At 47.2% G+C, this 21407-nt stretch overlaps 1 protein-coding gene and 1 long non-coding RNA gene across 2 annotated transcripts; one reads left to right on the top strand and one right to left on the bottom strand.

Moving 5' to 3' along the window:
• Window positions 1-2930: 2930 nt before the first annotated feature.
• Window positions 2931-3394, bottom strand: LOC135366267 (uncharacterized). The gene is made up of 3 exons (XR_010414124.1): window positions 3357-3394; window positions 3057-3299; window positions 2931-2970 (listed from the first exon to the last, which is right to left on the bottom strand). It is a non-coding gene; the product is annotated as an uncharacterized LOC135366267 (long non-coding RNA).
• A 12785-nt stretch (window positions 3395-16179) lies between these two features.
• Window positions 16180-19607, top strand: LOC135366266 (uncharacterized). Its single transcript, XM_064598942.1, has 2 exons — window positions 16180-16762; window positions 17494-19607. Exons 1-2 carry the CDS (start codon window positions 16264-16266, stop codon window positions 19536-19538), a joined length of 2544 nt encoding a protein of 847 aa, XP_064455012.1. The 5' UTR covers window positions 16180-16263; the 3' UTR covers window positions 19539-19607.
• Window positions 19608-21407: the final 1800 nt, after the last annotated feature.

Here is a 21407-nt window from a genome sequence, read left to right as displayed (position 1 = left end):
TTTCCACTCCGGAGTTGGAATGATTCCGGAATCATTCCAAATTTAGCAGAGCCCGTAATGGAATTGGAATGGAATGGCGGAAACTGTCCTAGGAATGGGGAATGGAATCGTTCGGGTGCCCCGATGGCAGTTTTGGTTTCAACGTGCTGGTTTTGGCCCTCGCACCGCACCTTGCACACGGTCAAGAGTGAAATAACCTAGTCTCTGTGCTTTTTCCGTGCTTGGTAATGTCAATCTCCTCTAGCACTGCTGGACTTGCCTGCATGGTTACCGGTCCTTTTCTTTTAATGAGGGAATTAACGGAATGGAATTTGGTTGCCTAGCCATTCCAGGAGCGGGAACTGACCATACAGTTTCATTCCGAGGAATTGAACGGAACAGAATTATCGTAAATCTCCATTCCTCCGAATGGAATTGGAACTGGTTTTCACTGCATCGCACAGGACAACAAACACCGTGCCGGTTCTTATACGAATGAATACATACAACACTAAAGGTGATTTAGACCTTAGATATGGAAAGTTGCGCGATGGTGCAGTGTGTGCTGGTTCGAACAGTTAAAGTGCAGCTTTGATACTTGCGCTCGCTTCCATAACGGACGAATGAATGAGTACAGAGGCTTAGTCTTCTGCACTCCACACCGCCGACCCTGTTCTGCTTTTCAGTTTTAAGTGATCGGCTCTAACGGAGAAAAAAAAAAAGTAACGTTTGAGCTGCAGAGTTCGTTCGCGAGACCACGGAGACGTCGCCGGCTTCAAGTTCGTCGTAAGGCACCGGTTAGAGTTCATCGGTGTGAACGCTGCATTGCCCAAAAACGCCTCTCCGGAAATTTGTACCGCATGGGAACTGGCGTATTAATTATAAATGCACACGTACAGCACAGCGTCACCTTCACTTTTCTAGCTTCAGTTCGTCTATATTGCTCTATATTCTGCTCTATATTGCTCTAAATTGTTCTCCTAGAAATGCTATAAAGTCTCTTATTGCAAGTCATTCGCAGTGGGTACTAGTCTGCGTGCGGTGGGCCATCCTGTTGGTAGACCGGTGCTGAATGCACAGCAGCAGCTCTGGACGGCCTGCAGCACGTGAGCAATTTATTTTTTGTCCAGAGTAGGAAGCCATGTAATGACGACGGATGTGTCGGAAACACGAGTGGGCGGAGGAGGAGATTGTGTGAAGAAATCGTCAGACCTAACCTTGGACACAGACCACACTTCGCGTGACATGCAGCATAAGGACACTAAGTGGCACTGGCTCCAAACTTGTCCATGCCAGAACACTGCATGCCGTATACCCTAGATCGTGCGCCATAAATGCCGTTCGATCACTTACTTTTCATGACATTTCTGGGCTTGGCTTGGCTTGGCTTGGCTTCCAACGACGATGTGTGTGCTACCAGAGCTATCAGTGTAAAAGTGTGACATGTGCAACAGCAAAGGAGTATGTAAAACGAACAAAAGTATATTTCACGAATCACATCACAAATACAGTACCGAGAACGCTAACGCAGTAAGAACAATCAATATTACAAACACTAAACCAGCAGGCATTAAAACAAACACGAGGAATGTGAGACACTGTTGTTTGTGTTGTTTGCGTTGATTATGCTCTGGTGATGAGAAGGCAACACACGCATGGTAGGCTCAGCATTGTTCTCCCAATAGTAGGTAATATGCGACGGAGCACGCAACCTGTACACGTTGCAAAGTACCTCGAGCAAGAAGAAACCACGGAAGAAACCACGGAAGAAACCAAGAACAAATGCGACGCCCAAGAGAGCAACCATAACGAACAGACAAAACGGCGACCGTCAACGAACTCGCAGACCGGTACAAAGGACAAAGCGACGGAGTGAACCACATCCAAATAGAGAGACACGAGGATGATGAAGGCAACTTAAGCGGGTCCCGCACTCATTGTCCCCTATCGCCGAATAGTAAGTAATTCGTGACGGAAGTCGCGATACAAGTAACACCTCCCGTAAACAGTCGTGTATCAAAATCCTAGATGTGTTCACGTGTGTTCCACACCTCCCTTTATGGGAAGAAATACAATAGAAACTATAGATATGAAAACGGCACAACTCAGTACATCACGTCTTTTGCTTGAAACACCAAGGACTCCTTGATCGTGGTATTCCGTGGATATTCAGCGGATGTCCTGGGAGCGTTTACGCGACATCTGTCGTTCCAGCACCCTGAAACACAGAACGTATAAGAACAAGGAACAATGAAAGCGCTGAAAAATTTTCTTAAGACGACCTGGATATAACTGCCCTGCTGGTCTACTACAAGATCGCCAGAAAGCTCGCCAGAGTCCCACGGCTTATGTTAGGTCAATAGATTTACAAACTTTCAAAGAAAGAGCTCCCCCCATCAGCATCCCCTCATTTGTTTCCAATGAGCAATAGGACAGCCTACCACCACAGCGGCGTTGAATCGCCCACATCATCATCCAATGTACGTCCACATTTGAACGTCCACATTCTCACTTTTAAATAGATTTTTCGAATTTAGCTACGGGTTGTCTGAACAGTATACAGGTTCACATCAATAACAGCGAGATTGCTTTGCATTACAGCCAGGCATCTTCGTGCCAGTGTACAACCACGCTGCAGCAACAGTCAAAAACCCTGCATCCTGCTCGGACTGACCAGAAAACTGAAAAAGCTGTCGGAAATAAGGCTTGCACAACTGCGATTGTTCAGTAGTTAGGTCATAGATGCTATTTCAACAGACCAACCAGTCCCAGCTGAAATATCAGTATCAGAGGCCGAATGTCGCAATACACCTCTCGCGCATTGTTCGAACATCTCTCGTTACTCCATAGGTTGTGGTAAGTGCTAAGGCGTGTACCTTCTATCTCTGGTACACAGCTTTATGACTGGCTGGTGCAAGTATGCAGGTGCAGACGACCAGAGCTCCACACAATGAGCAACCACACACCAGTGCAGCGGGCGTCATGTGGCTTCTGAAACAATTAACACAGACGATTACATATCCTGAGCTCCTGTTGATGCTTCCTGTTACTGAGATGGAACTGGACACATTACGCACCAACAACATTCCCTTCGAAATCCAGAGCTGTTCGCTGAAGTATCATAGAGCTCCGCTTTACCTATGGAAGGTATGCAAAACAGTGGCATGTAAGGCAGAAAAAAAACCAAAAATAGGGACTTCAGTGACTGAGACAGCAGGGCCAGCCAAACAAGAGAGATATCCATTCGGGAGAAACACCGACGAACGCCACTTCCGTGGTTGACTTGAGTATCATAGACAACCACACTGATCCTAGAAGACCTGCATGAAATGACAGGTAGAGCAGCAACTACAAGGAGTAATAACGTGTGGCATCACCTGATGGGGACTTCAGTGACTGAGACAGCATGGCCAGCCAAGTAAGAGAGATATCCTTTCGAGAAAAGCACCGACGAAGGCCACCTCCGTCGTTGATTTAAGTATCATAGACAACCACACTGATTTTGGGAGACCTGCATGAAATGACAGGTAGGGCAGCAACCACAAGGAGTAATAACGTGTGGCATCACCTGATGGGGACTTCAGTGACTGAGACAGCATTTCAGGCCAAGCAAGAGAGATATCCTTTCGAGAAAAACACCGACATAGGCCACCTCCGCCGTTGACTTGAGTATCATAGACAACCACACTGATCCTAGAAGACCTGCATGAAATGACAGGTAGAGCAGCAACTACAAGGAGTAATAACGTGTGGCATCACCTGATGGGGACTTCAGTGACTGAGACAGCATGGCCAGCTAAGTAAGAGAGATATCCTTTCGAGAAAAGCACCGACGAAGGCCACCTCCGTCGTTGATTTAAGTATCATAGACAACCACACTGATTTTGGGAGACCTGCATGAAATGACAGGTAGGGCAGCAACCACAAGAATTTAATAACGTGTAGCATCACCTGATGGGGACTTCGGTGACTGAGACAGCATGGCCAGCCAAGCAAGAGAGATATTCCTTCGAGAGAAACACCGACGAAGGCCACCTCCGTCGTTGACTTGAGTATCATAGACAACCACACTGATCCTGGGAGACCTGCATGAAATGACAGGTAGGGCAGCAACCACAAGAATTTAATAACGTGTAGCATCACCTGATGGGGACTTCGGTGACTGAGACAGCATGGCCAGCCAAGCAAGAGAGATATTCCTTCGAGAGAAACACCGACGAAGGCCACCTCCGTCGTTGACTTGAGTATCATAGACAACCACACTGATCCTGGGAGACCTGCATGAAATGACAGGTAGGGCAGCAACCACAAGGAGTAATAACGTGTAGCATCACCTGATGGGGACTTCGGTGACTGAGACAGCATGGCCAGCCAAGCAAGAGAGATATTCCTTCGAGAGAAACACCGACGAAGGCCACCTCCGTCGTTGACTTGAGTATCATAGACAACCACACTGATCCTGGGAGACCTGCATGAAATGACAGGTAGGGCAGCAACCACAAGGAGTAATAACGTGTAGCATCACCTGATGGGGACTTCGGTGACTGAGACAGCATGGCCAGCCAAGCAAGAGAGATATTCCTTCGAGAGAAACACCGACGAAGGCCACCTCCGTCGTTGACTTGAGTATCATAGACAACCACACTGATCCTGGGAGACCTGCATGAAATGACAGGTAGGGCAGCAACCACAAGGAGTAATAACGTGTAGCATCACCTGATGGGGACTTCGGTGACTGAGACAGCATGGCCAGCCAAGCAAGAGAGATATTCCTTCGAGAGAAACACCGACGAAGGCCATCTCCGTCGTTGACTTGAGTATCATAGACAACCACACTGATCCTGGGAGACCTGCATGAAATGACAGGTAGGGCAGCAACCACAAGGAGTAATAACGTGTGGCATCACCTGATGGGGACTTCAGAGACTGAGACAGCATGGCCAGACAAGCAAGAGAGATATCCTTTGGAGAAAAACACCGACGAAGGCCACCTCCGTCGTTGACTTGAGTATCATAGTCAACCACACTGATCCTGGGAGACCTGCATGAAATGACAGGTAGGGCAGCAACCACAAGGAGTAATAACGTGTAGCATCACCTGATGGGGACTTCGGTGACTGAGACAGCATGGCCAGCCAAGCAAGAGAGATATTCCTTCGAGAGAAACACCGACGAAGGCCATCTCCGTCGTTGACTTGAGTATCATAGACAACCACACTGATCCTGGGAGACCTGCATGAAATGACAGGTAGGGCAGCAACCACAAGGAGTAATAACGTGTGGCATCACCTGATGGGGACTTCAGAGACTGAGACAGCATGGCCAGACAAGCAAGAGAGATATCCTTTGGAGAAAAACACCGACGAAGGCCACCTCCGTCGTTGACTTGAGTATCATAGTCAACCACACTGATCCTGGGAGACCTGCATGAAATGACAGGTAGGGCAGCAACCACAAGGAGTAATAACGTGTGGCATCACCTGATGGGGACTTCAGAGACTGAGACAGCATGGCCAGACAAGCAAGAGAGATATCCTTTGGAGAAAAACACCGACGAAGGCCACCTCCGTCGTTGACTTGAGTATCATAGACAACCACACTGATCCTGGGAGACCTGCATGAAATGACAGGTAGGGCAGCAACCACAAGGAGTAATAACGTGTGGCATCACCTGATGGGGACTTCAGTGACTGAGACAGCATGGCCAGCCAAGTAAGAGAGATATCCTTTCGAGAAAAACACCAACGAAGGCCACCTCCGTCTTTGACTTTAGTGACTGAGACAGCATGGCCAGCCAAGCAAGAGAGATATCCCTTCGAGAGAAACACCGACGAAGGCCACCTCCGTCGTTGTCTTGAGTATCATAGACAACCACACTGATCCTGGAGGACCTGCATGAAATGACAGGTAGGGCAGCAACCACAAGGAGTAATAACGTGTAGCATCACCTGATGGGGACTTCGGTGACTGAGACAGCATGGCCAGCCAAGCAAGAGAGATATTCCTTCGAGAGAAACACCGACGAAGGCCACCTCCGTCGTTGTCTTGAGTATCATAGACAACCACACTGATCCTGGGAGACCTGCATGAAATGACAGGTAGGGCAGCAACCACAAGGAGTAATAACGTGTGGCATCACCTGATGGGGACTTCGGTGACTGAGACAGCATGGCCAGCCAAGCAAGAGAGATATTCCTTCGAGAGAAACACCGACGAAGGCCACCTCCGTCGTTGACTTGAGTATCATAGACAACCACACTGATCCTGGGAGACCTGCATGAAATGACAGGTAGGGCAGCAACCACAAGGAGTAATAACGTGTAGCATCACCTGATGGGGACTTCGGTGACTGAGACAGCATGGCCAGCCAAGCAAGAGAGATATTCCTTCGAGAGAAACACCGACGAAGGCCACCTCCGTCGTTGACTTGAGTATCATAGACAACCACACTGATCCTGGGAGACCTGCATGAAATGACAGGTAGGGCAGCAACCACAAGGAGTAATAACGTGTAGCATCACCTGATGGGGACTTCGGTGACTGAGACAGCATGGCCAGCCAAGCAAGAGAGATATTCCTTCGAGAGAAACACCGACGAAGGCCACCTCCGTCGTTGACTTGAGTATCATAGACAACCACACTGATCCTGGGAGACCTGCATGAAATGACAGGTAGGGCAGCAACCACAAGGAGTAATAACGTGTAGCATCACCTGATGGGGACTTCGGTGACTGAGACAGCATGGCCAGCCAAGCAAGAGAGATATTCCTTCGAGAGAAACACCGACGAAGGCCATCTCCGTCGTTGACTTGAGTATCATAGACAACCACACTGATCCTGGGAGACCTGCATGAAATGACAGGTAGGGCAGCAACCACAAGGAGTAATAACGTGTGGCATCACCTGATGGGGACTTCAGAGACTGAGACAGCATGGCCAGACAAGCAAGAGAGATATCCTTTGGAGAAAAACACCGACGAAGGCCACCTCCGTCGTTGACTTGAGTATCATAGTCAACCACACTGATCCTGGGAGACCTGCATGAAATGACAGGTAGGGCAGCAACCACAAGGAGTAATAACGTGTGGCATCACCTGATGGGGACTTCAGAGACTGAGACAGCATGGCCAGACAAGCAAGAGAGATATCCTTTGGAGAAAAACACCGACGAAGGCCACCTCCGTCGTTGACTTGAGTATCATAGACAACCACACTGATCCTGGGAGACCTGCATGAAATGACAGGTAGGGCAGCAACCACAAGGAGTAATAACGTGTGGCATCACCTGATGGGGACTTCAGTGACTGAGACAGCATGGCCAGCCAAGTAAGAGAGATATCCTTTCGAGAAAAACACCAACGAAGGCCACCTCCGTCTTTGACTTTAGTGACTGAGACAGCATGGCCAGCCAAGCAAGAGAGATATCCCTTCGAGAGAAACACCGACGAAGGCCACCTCCGTCGTTGTCTTGAGTATCATAGACAACCACACTGATCCTGGAGGACCTGCATGAAATGACAGGTAGGGCAGCAACCACAAGGAGTAATAACGTGTAGCATCACCTGATGGGGACTTCGGTGACTGAGACAGCATGGCCAGCCAAGCAAGAGAGATATTCCTTCGAGAGAAACACCGACGAAGGCCACCTCCGTCGTTGTCTTGAGTATCATAGACAACCACACTGATCCTGGGAGACCTGCATGAAATGACAGGTAGGGCAGCAACCACAAGGAGTAATAACGTGTGGCATCACCTGATGGGGACTTCGGTGACTGAGACAGCATGGCCAGCCAAGCAAGAGAGATATTCCTTCGAGAGAAACACCGACGAAGGCCACCTCCGTCGTTGACTTGAGTATCATAGACAACCACACTGATCCTGGGAGACCTGCATGAAATGACAGGTAGGGCAGCAACCACAAGGAGTAATAACGTGTGGCATCACCTGATGGGGACTTCAGAGACTGAGACAGCATGGCCAGACAAGCAAGAGAGATATCCTTTGGAGAAAAACACCGACGAAGGCCACCTCCGTCGTTGACTTGAGTATCATAGACGACCACACTGATCCTGGGAGACCTGCATGAAATGACAGGTAGGGCAGCAACCACAAGGAGTAATAACGTGTGGCATCACCTGATGGGGACTTCAGAGACTGAGACAGCATGGCCAGACAAGCAAGAGAGATATCCTTTGGAGAAAAACACCGACGAAGGCCACCTCCGTCGTTGACTTGAGTATCATAGACAACCACACTGATCCTGGGAGACCTGCATGAAATGACATGTAGGGCAGCAACCACAAGGAGTAATAACGTGTGGCATCACCTGATGGGGACTTCAGAGACTGAGACAGCATGGCCAGACAAGCAAGAGAGATATCCTTTGGAGAAAAACACCGACGAAGGCCACCTCCGTCGTTGACTTGAGTATCATAGACAACCACACTGATCCTGGGAGACCTGCATGAAATGACAGGTAGGGCAGCAACCACAAGGAGTAATAACGTGTGGCATCACCTGATGGGGACTTCAGAGACTGAGACAGCATGGCCAGACAAGCAAGAGAGATATCCTTTGGAGAAAAACACCGACGAAGGCCACCTCCGTCGTTGACTTGAGTATCATAGACAACCACACTGATCCTGGGAGACCTGCATGAAATGACAGGTAGGGCAGCAACCACAAGGAGTAATAACGTGTGGCATCACCTGATGGGGACTTCAGAGACTGAGACAGCATGGCCAGACAAGCAAGAGAGATATCCTTTGGAGAAAAACACCGACGATGGCCACCTCCGTCGTTGACTTGAGTATCATGACAACTACACTGATTCTGGGAGACCTGCATGAAATGACAGGTAGGGCAGCAACCACAAGGTGTAATAACGTGTGATATCACCTGATAGGGACTTCAGAGACTGAGACAGCATGGCCAGCCAAGCAAGAGAGATATCCCTTCGAGAGAAACACCGACGAAGGCCACCTCCGTCGTTGTCTTGAGTATCATAGACAACCACACTGATCCTGGAGGACCTGCATGAAATGACAGGTAGGGCAGCAACCACAAGGAGTAATAACGTGTGGCATCACCTGATGGGGACTTCAGTGACTGAGACAGCATGGCCAGCCAAGCAAGAGAGATATCCCTTCGAGAGAAACACCGACGAAGGCCACCTCCGTCGTCGACTTGAGTATCATAGACAACCACACTGATCCTGGAGGTCCTGCATGAAATCACAAGCAAGGCGGTAACCAGAAAGACTAGTAACGTAGGGAATCAGCTGGTGGTGTCTTTAGACACTGAGAAACATCATGAACATTCAAGCAAGAGAGATATCTTTTCGAAAGAAACATCGATGAAGGCCACCTCCGTAGCTGAATTCATTATCAGAGACAACCACCCTGATCCTGGAAGACCTGCATGAAATGACAAGCAGGGCGGTAGCCAGAAAGACAAGTAACGCGTGGCGTCACTCTTTGGTGCCGTCTGTCACACGTGCAGCGCAACGAAATGAATATAACTTTTCAAGAAACTGCAACAGAAGACATCTCCATCGTCGGTTTCCATAAGGCAGCGGGACACCGTAATCGTGGAAGACCTGCAAAAAAACAACAAGCTGGACAGCCACCAGAATGACTGGGATGTCACCTGTTGGTGATACAAGATCTCTTGTATCTACCTTTGCATTTACCTGTTCTTTTTTAAATCTCATTTCATTTGATATGCCCATAAACGGCTCCTAGAGCCTTCATAATGGTGCGAAGAGAAACAATAAAACAGACATTCAGAAAAGATAAACATAAATAATAAACAATCATAATAAACATAAAGTAGCAGAAACTAGTTAAGAGCATTTTGAATTTTTAATGTCTGAGATAAAGAGATCAATGTCACCAACATCATGTACCTTATTAAATAAACGTTGCAACGATATTATTGGATTCAGTAAATTCACTTCATTCACTTGGAGAACATGATAATGTCTTCGTGCCTAGCGGGAGCTTTGAGCAACAACAACATCAACAATAAAGACAAATAACGCGTGTGCAATGTTCAAAATCAAGAATACCATGCACACATACGTAAAGGCAGGGCAATTCTGGTTGTGCACTCTAAAATCCAACCGCTCCATATAAGAGCGACTTAAAATTCTCAAGTATACTTATAATAGAAACACTTTCCCATATATCTACCATAACAGATATAGAAATCTGTTATAGTAGATGCTACCGTAACAGATATAGAAATCTGTTATAGTAGATGCTACCGTAACAGATATAGAAATCTGTTATGGTAGATACTACAAAGTAAGATTCATAGAACTATGAATCTTACGTTGTAGATACTCGAATTTTGGTGTTATAACTAGACCAATACTGTTCCACACAACAGAGCAATATTCCTGTTGGCACTTTGTCATTCAGAGGCAAGAGGGACAAGAGAGGCAAGGGGGAGGCAAGAATGACTACCAACCTAAATTCACGGTGCGATGCGGTGTATGGTCACTGTCACCTTGATTGTGCTCCCTGCCGAATCAAATTTCAAGGACAAAGATTCATTCAGCAAATTTCCAACAAAGCTAACGATTACACAGTTAAATATTGGTCGACAGCTAGGCTAACCTTATACGCATATATTACCCAACCAAATTGGGAGTGGATTTACACGTGAGTTGAGCAGATGTCAGTATATACGTATACCATACTTATTCCTGCAACAGCGGAGTGGTTCAGACGTACCTTAGAGTGCCACAAAAGTGTCGTAATGCGGACATAATAACGGTCATCGCGTAAAAACATTTTAATTGCGCAACGAATTAAGTGCAGACGACCACAGTGGAATACATGCGTTGTGCCCGAAGGCACCGTTGTAATGGGCTTCAAAACTTTTCATTTCCCTCGCAGTGTCTGCTACTGATAACGCTCTGTATCACTTGGAATGAATCTAGTATCTCGTGTTGTGTTAACATCGACGATATCTGTCTAGAGCTGCACGCAGGGTTACATTATCGCCTCTCCGCGAACGTCATATGTCACGTGAGAAGGTCGCTTTTGCCCGCGCGCTGGCCGCTTGGGGATTCTTCTAGCTGCGGAGAGAATGACATGGTGCTCGTAGCTATGTAAGGTAAATGCGTTTTACGCGTAGTACTGCATAGCCTTGCTGGATGGAGATGAGTTTCTGTAAAACCGACAGAGGTTCGCTACACTGAGTGCATTCAGGTGGTTCTTCCTCTCGAGCGAAACTGGGAAGTGCCTGAAGTTTCACCGCTACCCCAGGCCATAGCCATAATACACGGCACTGGCGCTGCCCCGGTCAAAATAGGGACGCCGATCGGCGACACCGCTGGGCACCTGTCACTCAAAATAATTCATACGTTAAGGAAACCCTTCGTTCGTTTGTTAAACGAAGCATATCATTCCAGATTGCAAGAAGAAGGGTATCTCGTTCACTAGTCCTTTCTTCGCAGGCAAGATGGCGCGCGTGCGTGTGTGGTGAGGGGGATATATTTATTAGACCAAAGAAAAAATGGGGAGAAATCGCAATATGGGAATCAGGGTTTGGCGAACAGCAACACAAGTGCCTGCTGCTGAACTTAGGAAAATTTTGCGATCAACAACCACAAATCGCAAGAGGACCACTTCTGAACCCCCTGATCTGTCGACTTCTGTCAAGTCACCTTAACACCCGAACAACTACAGCATAATATAATTTAGATTAAGTGCGACACGTGTGAGCAAGCAGTTGCGCCTGTGATGTGCGATTCAAGTGTGTGCTCGAATCGCTGGAAACATAAAATAAAAGAAAATAGCAAAAGAATAGACAGAGCAATATATATATGATTAATGTATTCTATTTAATGAGAGTTTCTCTCCATCTGTTCTTCTTAATATCCATCTCTCGAAATTGGGAAGCACGTACAACAACAATAAATGACTTAGAAGTTATGATGACATGGAATGTTTAGCGCTGGTAGCCACAGGAACCTACCCTACTTCACAGAGGTTAATATGAGGGGAAACACGTAGAAAAGTTGCACATAGCTATGGTAATCTATACTATTTTGTGAAGAAAAATAAGTTCGAAAATCGCGGTGCATCGAATAAATGATGCTGAAATGATGCTGATGCTAATGCTACCTTATGTTTAGCTGATTTGTTACTGCCTCACTTCGTAGTCGTATCAGGCGGACAATGTCACAACTACCGCAGGGGGGATCGTGCGTCTTGGACCGACTTCAAGAGAACTGTGTCGACATTTATCTTAGATCCCCCTTCGCACGCAAGAGTCTTAGTTGACATCTGCTGATGATGATTCAGCTGATATTCTTAGCTGTATTTTAACTGACATTTGAGCTGCAATTTTGTTTTAGCTGATGTTTTAGCTGATGTTTTAGCTGATGTTTTAGCTGATGTTTTAGCTGATGTTTTAGCTGATGTTTTAGCTGATGTTTTAGCTGATGTTTTAGCTGATGTTTTAGCTGATGTTTTAGCTGATGTTTTAGCTGATGTTTTAGCTGATATTTTAGCTGATATTTTAGCTGATATTTTAGCTGATATTTTAGCTGATATTTTAGCTGATATTTTAGCTGATATTTTAGCTGATATTTTAGCTGATATTTTAGCTGATATTTTAGCTGATATTCTAGCTGATATTCTAGCTGATATTCTAGCTGATATTCGAGCTGATATTCGAGCTGATATTCGAGCTGATATTCTAGCTGATATTCTAGCTGATATTCTGGCTGATATTCTGGCTGATATTCTGGCTGATATTCTGGCTGATATTCTAGCTGATATTCTAGCTGATATTCTGGCTGATATTCTGGCTGATATTCTGGCTGATATTCTGGCTGATATTCTGGCTGATATTCTGGCTGATATTCTAGCTGATATTCTAGCTGATATTCTAGCTGATATTCTATCTCAGTTGCAATTTTATCTTAGCTGGTGTTTTAGCTACTATTTTAGCTGATATTTAACTGATATTCTAGCTGCTATCTTGACTCATATTTTGACATATCTTAGCAGGCATCTTAGCTGACATCTTAGGTGATACCCTAGCTGGTATCTTAGCTCACGTTTTAGGTGATATCGGCAATAGCTGACATCTCGGTGATACCTTAGCTGGTGTCTTAGCTGACGTCTTAGCTGACGTCTTAGCTGACGTCTAAGCTGACGTCTAAGCTGATGTCTAAGCTGACGTCTAAGCTGACGTCTAAGGCGTAATTTTGATTGATATCTAGCTGACATTTTAGCTGACATTTTAGCTGACATTTTAGCTGACATTTTAGCTGACATTTTAGCTGACATTTTAGCTGACATTTTAGCTGACATCTTAGCTGACATCTTAGCTGACATCTTAGCTGACATCTTAGCTGACATCTTAGCTGACATCTTAGCTGACATCTTAGCTGACATCTTAGCTGACATCTTAGCTGACATCTTAGCTAATATATTAGAGCTCAGATATTATAGAGACATTAGCTAAGATATTAGAGAAGATTAGCTAATATCTTAGCTGATGTTTACCCTTAGCTGATAATGCTACCCTATGTTTAGCTGATTTGTTACTGCCTCACTTCGCAGTCGTATCAGGCGTGCAATGTCACACCGACCGCAGGGGGGATCGTGCGTCCTGGACCGACTTCACAGAGAACTGTGTCAACATTTATCTTAGAGCCCCCTCCGCACGCAGGGGTCTTAGCTGATATCGTAGCTGATATTTTAACTGATATCTTAGCTGATAATGTTTATCTATACTACCCTATATATAGCTGATTTGTTCCTGCCTCATGCACTTCGTAGTCATATCAGGAGGGAGACTTTTTTTCGGCTAGGTTCGAGTCACACGGGCCCCGCTTGAGAAGGTCGCTTTTGCCCGCGCGCTGGCCGCTGGGGATTCTTCTAGCTGCGGAGAGATGGGGCATGTGGACGTGTGCTCGTAGCTTTATAAGCTAAATGCGTTTTACGCGTAGTACTGCATAGCCTTGGTGGATGGACATGAGATGTATATATTTTTCTTTTCCTTTCCAGACATTTGTTGTCTGTTCCAGACTCCCTAAGTTACGTATCAATGTATTATAAGTATTACCCGCTTAATACACAGAAGTATAACATGTATTATAATACCTCTGAACTACAGTATTATGTATTAGTATTATATCACAAAATATCAGTATTACCGTGCACACCTGTCCCAGACAAAACAGTGGGCGCTGAGATTCACTTGTCACCGTGTCACTTCCCGATCTTGCCAACCCTGAGAGAACCTGTGGAAGCGTGGAAGGCCTTAGTCCCTACCATTACTGCACAGACATGGACATAGACAAACATCGTTTGTCCCCTTTGTCCTGGCCAATCTCCCTTAGTGGCTCACGGCCATCACCTCCTACGCCGATGATGTCGCCTTTTTTGCCTCGGCACACTCCTTGCACACGCTCTACACCAAGCTCCAGGGACATGTTGATCGCCTACTAGCGTGGACTCGAGAAGTCCACCTCTCTCTCAAGATCCCAAAGTGTGCGGTGCTCCTGATCCCTCCTCATGGCTATCACGGCGCGACGCCTCACATTGAGCTGATGATCGGCAACCAGTGCATCGACCAGACTACCACACTGAAGTACTCAGGTGTATGGTACGACGACCGTTTGACCTGGGGACACCACATTGATTACCTCAGTAGGAGGGCCTCCGTTGCCTTAGGCTGTCTTCAACGATGCGCTAGCGTCAGTGTGGGTACGCGTAGGAATGCTTTGCTGTATGCATACAAATGTTACGTTCGCCCTATACTAGATTATAGATGTGTCATCTCCCATCTTCCAGATTACCGGCTGAGGAAATTGTTTCTATTAGAGAGGAAGGTGATACGCTTATGCCTGGGCCTTCCTAGGTTCACTGCGAACGATGCTCTGTATCTTGAGTCCCATGTACTGCCCCTGAAGGATCGCTTCCGCCTGCTAACCGCGAACACTCTCCTCTCATTGTTGCAGCATAATGACTCTCTTAAATATTTGAGATCCTGGATGTGTAGACGATGGCGGAAATCAAGCGTCCCTCAACTCCTCTTTGCTCAGCTTCTGCTGACTCTGTTGGACGTCTCGCTTGTAGACATTGCCCAACCTATGCCCCCCCCCCCCCTCAGTGCCAATCTCCGTCCAGGTTCTCGATTTATTTCGTCCCGGCGCGAAGCGCACTTCCTTGAGTTATCTCCAGACAGTGTTGAATTGCCATTTCTCTCGGTTCTCCGATCACCTAATCGTCGTAACTGATGCATCTGTCTCGGACGAGCGGGCCGGTGTGGGCATTCCACACAACTTCCACTGCTTGACGCCCGTTTTCCTATCCGCTTGCCCGGCTATACGCCTGTTTATGAGAGCGAGTTCCTGGCAATGGTTCTCGCACTACTCAAAGTGCCCCCGCTTTTCCGTAAGGCACTTCGCATATCCGATTCCTCATCTGTGGTATCGGCCTTGGACTGTCGCGATAGCTTATTGTTCCCAATCCTGGCCTCACTCGCCCCCTCTCACATATCACACCTCATTGTTCCTGGGTTCCCGGCCATTGTGGGCTCCCGCTCAATGAGGCTGCAGACACCCTGGCGAAGATGGCCCTGTCCGGCCACGTGCTTACTATCCTCCCGACGGTTGCTGCCGTTGTCCGTGCGCGTTATAGACGCTATCTATCCCTTGCTCGGCCTCCTCCCCGCCTCGGCTATGAACACCTCTCTTTCGCTTGGAACCAGAGCTATTGCCGCTCTCGACAAGCAGAAGTCTGTCTGACGCGTCTTCGGTGTCCTGCCCTCCCGCTTAACTTTTACGTCCATCGCGGTGTGGTGCAACCTTCCCCAGGGTGTCCTGCATGCGGTCACATTTCGTTCTCGACTGTAGTACATACCGCCGCCTCTGCCTAAAGTCCCTCACCCTTCCACTACTAAGGTTCAGCGTGCCTCTCTCATTACCGGCATTACTCTCGTTCGGTGCGTCCCATACCGGAAAACGGAATCCCGTCATCGCAGATAATCTCATTTCATTCGTTGCCGGTTCCAACCGGTTCTAGCACTTAGTGTCACTATCACACTCACGTCATAATGAATTAGCCCTGGCCAATCTCCCTTGCGGATCACGGCCATCTTCCTGAGGAGAAGAAGTGCTCGAGGACTTTGTGCTTCGTTGGCCTTATGGGGGGGGGGGGGGTGCGACCAGCGAGGTAAAAGAAGAAGAGAAAACACGCGCTGTCACTAGCACGAGCGAGTCATTTTGGAACAGCGTCTGTTACCGTCCCGAACATGGATGCCAAGAAAAGCGTGGAACCTGATGCATCGAAGAAGTCGCGTCGGAAGAAGTCCGTCGCTTCGTCGCGTCCCCTTGAAATCGAAACTGATGTTTCACGAATCAGCAAGCGCGGGTTAGGAAACAAGGCTTCAGCTGGACTCAAAGAAACAAAGGGCTCGAAGGACACCCTGACACAGCATACGAGCAAGAAGTCTGCTAGCGAGGAAGAAGATCGCAGAAAGACCACGGAGAGCACAAGGAACAAAAAGACAACTCTATCAACACAGCGCAAGCGTCCCTCACAAACGCTACCTGAACCGCCAGTGCTGCTTACGCAAGATGTTGTAACGCCTTCGCCCCTACGGGCTCTTTCGGAAAAAATCGACCTCTTGAACCTGGGACATCCAAATACAAGCCCTCCGCAAGGACCTGCGAAAGAGGAGGAGACTACGAACAAACTAGACAAGCGAAGATATTCCAAGCAAAGAGAAACAAGGACATCAGAAAAACTGAGTGAGTTTCGTTTTGTCGCCACCCCAGTACGCTTGATTCCTTCGTTTCGGCAATTCCGGTGTGTAGTTCCGTTCGTTGACTGGCTTACGAATTTAAAACATTAGTGCGTTTCATACCCTGTACAGACTGCCATGGTAAATGTAGCATGCACCGTGCATTGAAAAGGCACTTACCGTACCAGTCTGACTGGGGTGTAAAAGTGATATAATATGTGGAAGTGAAAGAAGACGATATACCGAATTTAAAAACCTGAGTGCTCCGGAACATTTTTATGTGCATTTGAATAACACCATCTGAAGCTCTTCGGCAGCAGAGGGGAAGCACTCCCTTGCAAAGCATAACCTATTTTGAAGTCTCCTTCTGAGAGGTAGAGAATCGTTTTATCCTGCTACATTAGGCTAGCGTACCTCAGTGAGGTTAGTCCAGGCCAGGTTAGCACAGGCAGATCCGGGGGGCGCGTCCTCCGGCACGCTGTGGGCGGTGCTGGCCTCAGATTGTGCCGCCTTGCCTCCTGAGTAAACCTGGCGGACTATCTTGAAGGAACAACCGATACGTTTCAAACGTGTATATTTTTCTGGGAAACTCATTTGTTTTTCTTTGATTTTTGTTCTTTGTGCTGTGCGTCTCTTTGTTAAAATGCCATAAGCCCATCAATGGAACCACAACCCGGAATACCGACAAGAAAGATTCACATGAATATACAATTTAACAATCACTTTGCTTTCCTCCAGACATATCTAAAACTGCTCGGAAATCGGCCACACCAATGTTAACAGCCGCCATCCTCATCGTCCTCCTCATCGTTGTCATCGCCTTCGCCTCAGTCATCTTGATCTACAAGCATTACAAGAAACAACAAGAGCGAAATATTATACAGTGCAAGACAACTGCATGCAAACGGATCCAGGGGGAAATAGATGACCTACTGGACAAGAAGATTGATCCATGCACCGACTTTTACGGATATGTCTGCCGTAAGTGGATACCACATTCACCCAACGGGACAACGGGATTTATACAGGATGTATTAGATACTTACTATCATGCCCTCATATCGGCCCTCGAGTCTCCCGAGACAAGGGAGCCAGACACATTCGGGATGCATGTCATGGCGAAATTGTTTGGAGTATGTGTGGACTACATGACCAAAGACAAGGGTACCTTCACGGACGCCGTTGGAAGAGTCATAGACTTACTGAAGCTGGACATGATTATCGATCGCAAGCAACAGCTACTACCGTTCCTTGTGGGGTTATCTCTGTCGCGTAACATACACTCGGTGTTTTTTATTCAATTTCGCCGCATGGGAAACAACAGATATGTGCAAATCGAATATGGTGATACTATGTTCTCAAAGATGAACGACGTTCTGCCTAAATTCGCGGTACGTAGTACGTTCGACGTATTTTACGCGATGATGAAGAGCATGACGTCGAAATTTCTGAAGCATCCTCGTGTCAACTCTGACATCGCCCCGGACGTTATGTTAGGGGTAGATTTCCGTATTGCCGATCTCCTACGTACAAAACCGACCGTGTCTTACGCAACGTTCGCCGATCTGACAGCATTTATATCACGCGAAGGGCTGAAAAACTTCATAGAGGTCATCAACAAGTACGCGCCACCAGGATTTAAAGTCGGCCTCAGCAGCACAGTCAGATTCTCGGGAATGCGGACTATGACAGCTGTAAATGCACTGCTCGTCAATGAAAGTGCCGGGATGCGGGAAACATACCACACACTGAACATAGCGACTAGTCTTCTCAGGTACACTGCGTTCAAAGACGAAGCCCAGAGAAGCCCTGCGATAGTTCCGTACATGTGCTTGCGTGCAACAAGGATTGCCTTTACTAACACGTGGGGACTGCTCATAGCCCGACTGATAGGCGATCCAAGGCGCGGAACAGCAGCCCGAGAGCTTGCTACAAGAGTCAGGGACATGGTTCTGGAAGAAACTGTTTTCGAAAATTTTACGTCCCTCGACCGAGAAAGAGGTAAGACATTACTGCGAGAAACAATGTTGGTCACTTACGATGATGCGCATACTACAAAGATGACCGAATACATCGATTACACAACTTGGAATCTTCAAGGAAACCACCCGTTTGAGGTTTTTCTTGAAGCCGGAGAAAAGGAAAGTATCATGCTGCGTCGGTCCTTTTCCGTCGAGTTTGCCGTCAAGGCCAGTTTGGTCCAATTAAATCCAGATATAACGTACTACAAAATAGAATCGAGTACAGAGTCGGGTACCACGAGATACCTGGCGGTACCCACAGCATATCAGATTCCTCCTCTATTGTACTTCGAAGAGATGAATGAGATTCCGCTTTACATCAACATGGCCACCATTGGCGCTCTGGTCGCGAAGGAGATGGTGCGTCCTTTGGCGTCGTCATTTAAGTCCAGCAAGTCCACCAAGGCGCTTAATGAGTCTCTGAAATGCGTCAAGAAAGTTGCGGCAGCACAGGGTGTACGCTTCGAAGATGGAGGTGACCTGTGGGAGAACGAAGTCGTCCTGCGGTACTACGGGTTCCGAATCGTCTACGAAGGGCTCAGGCGCATCCTGCTCAGCTTGGGGGAGTCAACAACCGGGGATATTTGGAAGGAAGCCCAGCGTTACCTGTTCGTCCGCTTCTGCATGCTGGCATGCGCAAGCGACAGTCCGAGCAATCGACAGATATTCAAAGCGAACTGTATGCTTACAGTGTTGACAAACCCAGAGTTTGCCACTGTCTTCGGTTGTACTGGAAAGGCTGCTTTCAAGGCCAACTGCTAACAATGTCACTGCATATAAATTGACCGTTTGCTGCAAGAGCATGTCTGAGAATACAGCGTAATTTTTGTGCGGGAGACAGAATAAATATGTCATATCGCATTACCAGTGTCCTTTAGTTTAACGAATTAACACTGTCGGCTTAAATGACGGACCTAACATTAGAATGCTGAATTTCGATGTGCTCACATGACAGCCGGTGCAAGTCTATAAGTCAACGTTAAATTATTCTTGTTAACGTTATTATTATTGATGTGGTGGCCAAGGCAAGAAGCAAACGAGTAGCAGACGACAGAAGAGTAGCAGAAATTTCTCTAGACCAATCGGCGAGCATTGTCCTTATAGCGTCAGCGCGAGGTTCCAGGCAGATCACAGGCTGGTACTGATCAGGCTGGTTGCGCACGGTCGCTTTTTGCGGTAAACTTCTGCGATAATTATGATTCTGTGGTATGAATTACTTCGCATGGTGCATCTTACTGGCCTACTTAACAGTTCTATAGAAAGAAAACAGTGTTCAAAATGAACTTCTGTGCTACTTTAAATCTCATACAAGTTACCGCGATGCTTGTGTTCGCTCAGGTGAGGAGATATCCAACAACAAATCAAATTGGGAGCAGATTTACACGTAAGGAGAGTGTCACGTAGTGCTTCTGATAACGTTCTGTATCACTTCGAATGAATCTAGTATCTGGTGTTATGTTAATATCGGTCCAGAGCTGTATACAGGGTTATATCCCCGTCACATGGGATGATTTAGTGTCACTTTCGTGTAGTGCACTCCACCCAGCGAGTGTCACTTTCACTACATGCTTGCTACACGGCTTAAGTAAGTGTCACTAATGTAGTGATGGTAATTACAACAGGGCGGGATAAACGCCGGCAAAATATTTAGGCGTACGTGGGCCGCAATACCATCCTCACAATGTTCGACCTCGTCCTGTTAATGTCCTGGTGTCGGGACCCGTCGCCTTTTTCTTTTTTTAACCCGTGCCACAAAGGCTGTCGTCGAGGCTACACACTTTACCAGCCGAAGAGAAGTGAAATGAGTTTGGGAAACTCTCTAAGTCGTTATCTGTCATTCTGCCTCCTCACCGTTGCGAAGTAAGCTCAAGAACACGTAATTCATTGGTGGATAAGGGATGGAAGAACGTACTTTTGCTCTCCATCGCTAACAGCCGCTGCAAAAATATGTAAACCGAAACCAATTAATTACTGCGACACATGACCCGCTTTGGTGGCAGATGTCTTTCTAAAAGGTGGTCTCTGAAGGTCCCAAAAAGGGTAGCGTCCATTTTAATGCCAACGGCAACCTGCTTTAGAACTTATGTATTTTTTTCACGAAACTAATTTGAATTTTTATTTATATAATGAGCGCCTCCCACTCATTCACACGGTAAGCGGCTTGCAGGTGGTATCGAACACACACTCGCAAAAACAGTTTTTCGATTGGTGCACCCGTTCGCGAATTATTTAGCCCGGGGATTTAACTAGAACACCATGTATACCAGCTCGCCTGTGCCCTTTCCTGTTGTTCTACGACTTCTAAAGGCTCCGAGTAGAAATTTAATTTCAGCTACTGCCCCCTTCACAATTTATTCACATGCGCTGGAAGTTTCGATGATGGCATGGTTGCTTGTGCAGTAAGCTCGTCTAGCGCATTGCGTGCCGGTAAGTGCAAATCACGAAACACGAGTTAGGAAACAAGTCTGACGGACAAATGTCCGCATATTTCACTTAGAAGTCGGCCCAGGACGCACATTCGCAGAGCGTTAGTCGTAACATTATCCACCTCTGTGAGGTCGACAACAGCGAGCTCTTTCAGCACTGCCCCCCCCCCTCCCACCGACACGTACCTGTGCGGGAGATTGTGCG

Source organism: Ornithodoros turicata, chromosome 8 (genome assembly GCF_037126465.1).
Source record: "Ornithodoros turicata isolate Travis chromosome 8, ASM3712646v1, whole genome shotgun sequence".
In the NCBI taxonomy this organism is placed as follows: domain Eukaryota; kingdom Metazoa; phylum Arthropoda; class Arachnida; order Ixodida; family Argasidae; genus Ornithodoros; species Ornithodoros turicata.
The sequence above is the reverse complement of the archived record's forward strand: the minus strand, read 5'-3'. Positions and strand labels throughout refer to the sequence as shown.

Bases quoted from the DNA above. Each gene is read 5' to 3' on its own strand.
- LOC135366266 (XM_064598942.1), top strand. From the start codon at position 16,264: ATGGATGCCAAGAAAAGCGTGGAACCTGATGCATCGAAGAAGTCGCGT. The intron at 16,763-17,493 runs GTGAGTTTCGTT...GCTTTCCTCCAG, and splicing joins AAGGACATCAGAAAAACTGA to ACATATCTAAAACTGCTCGG.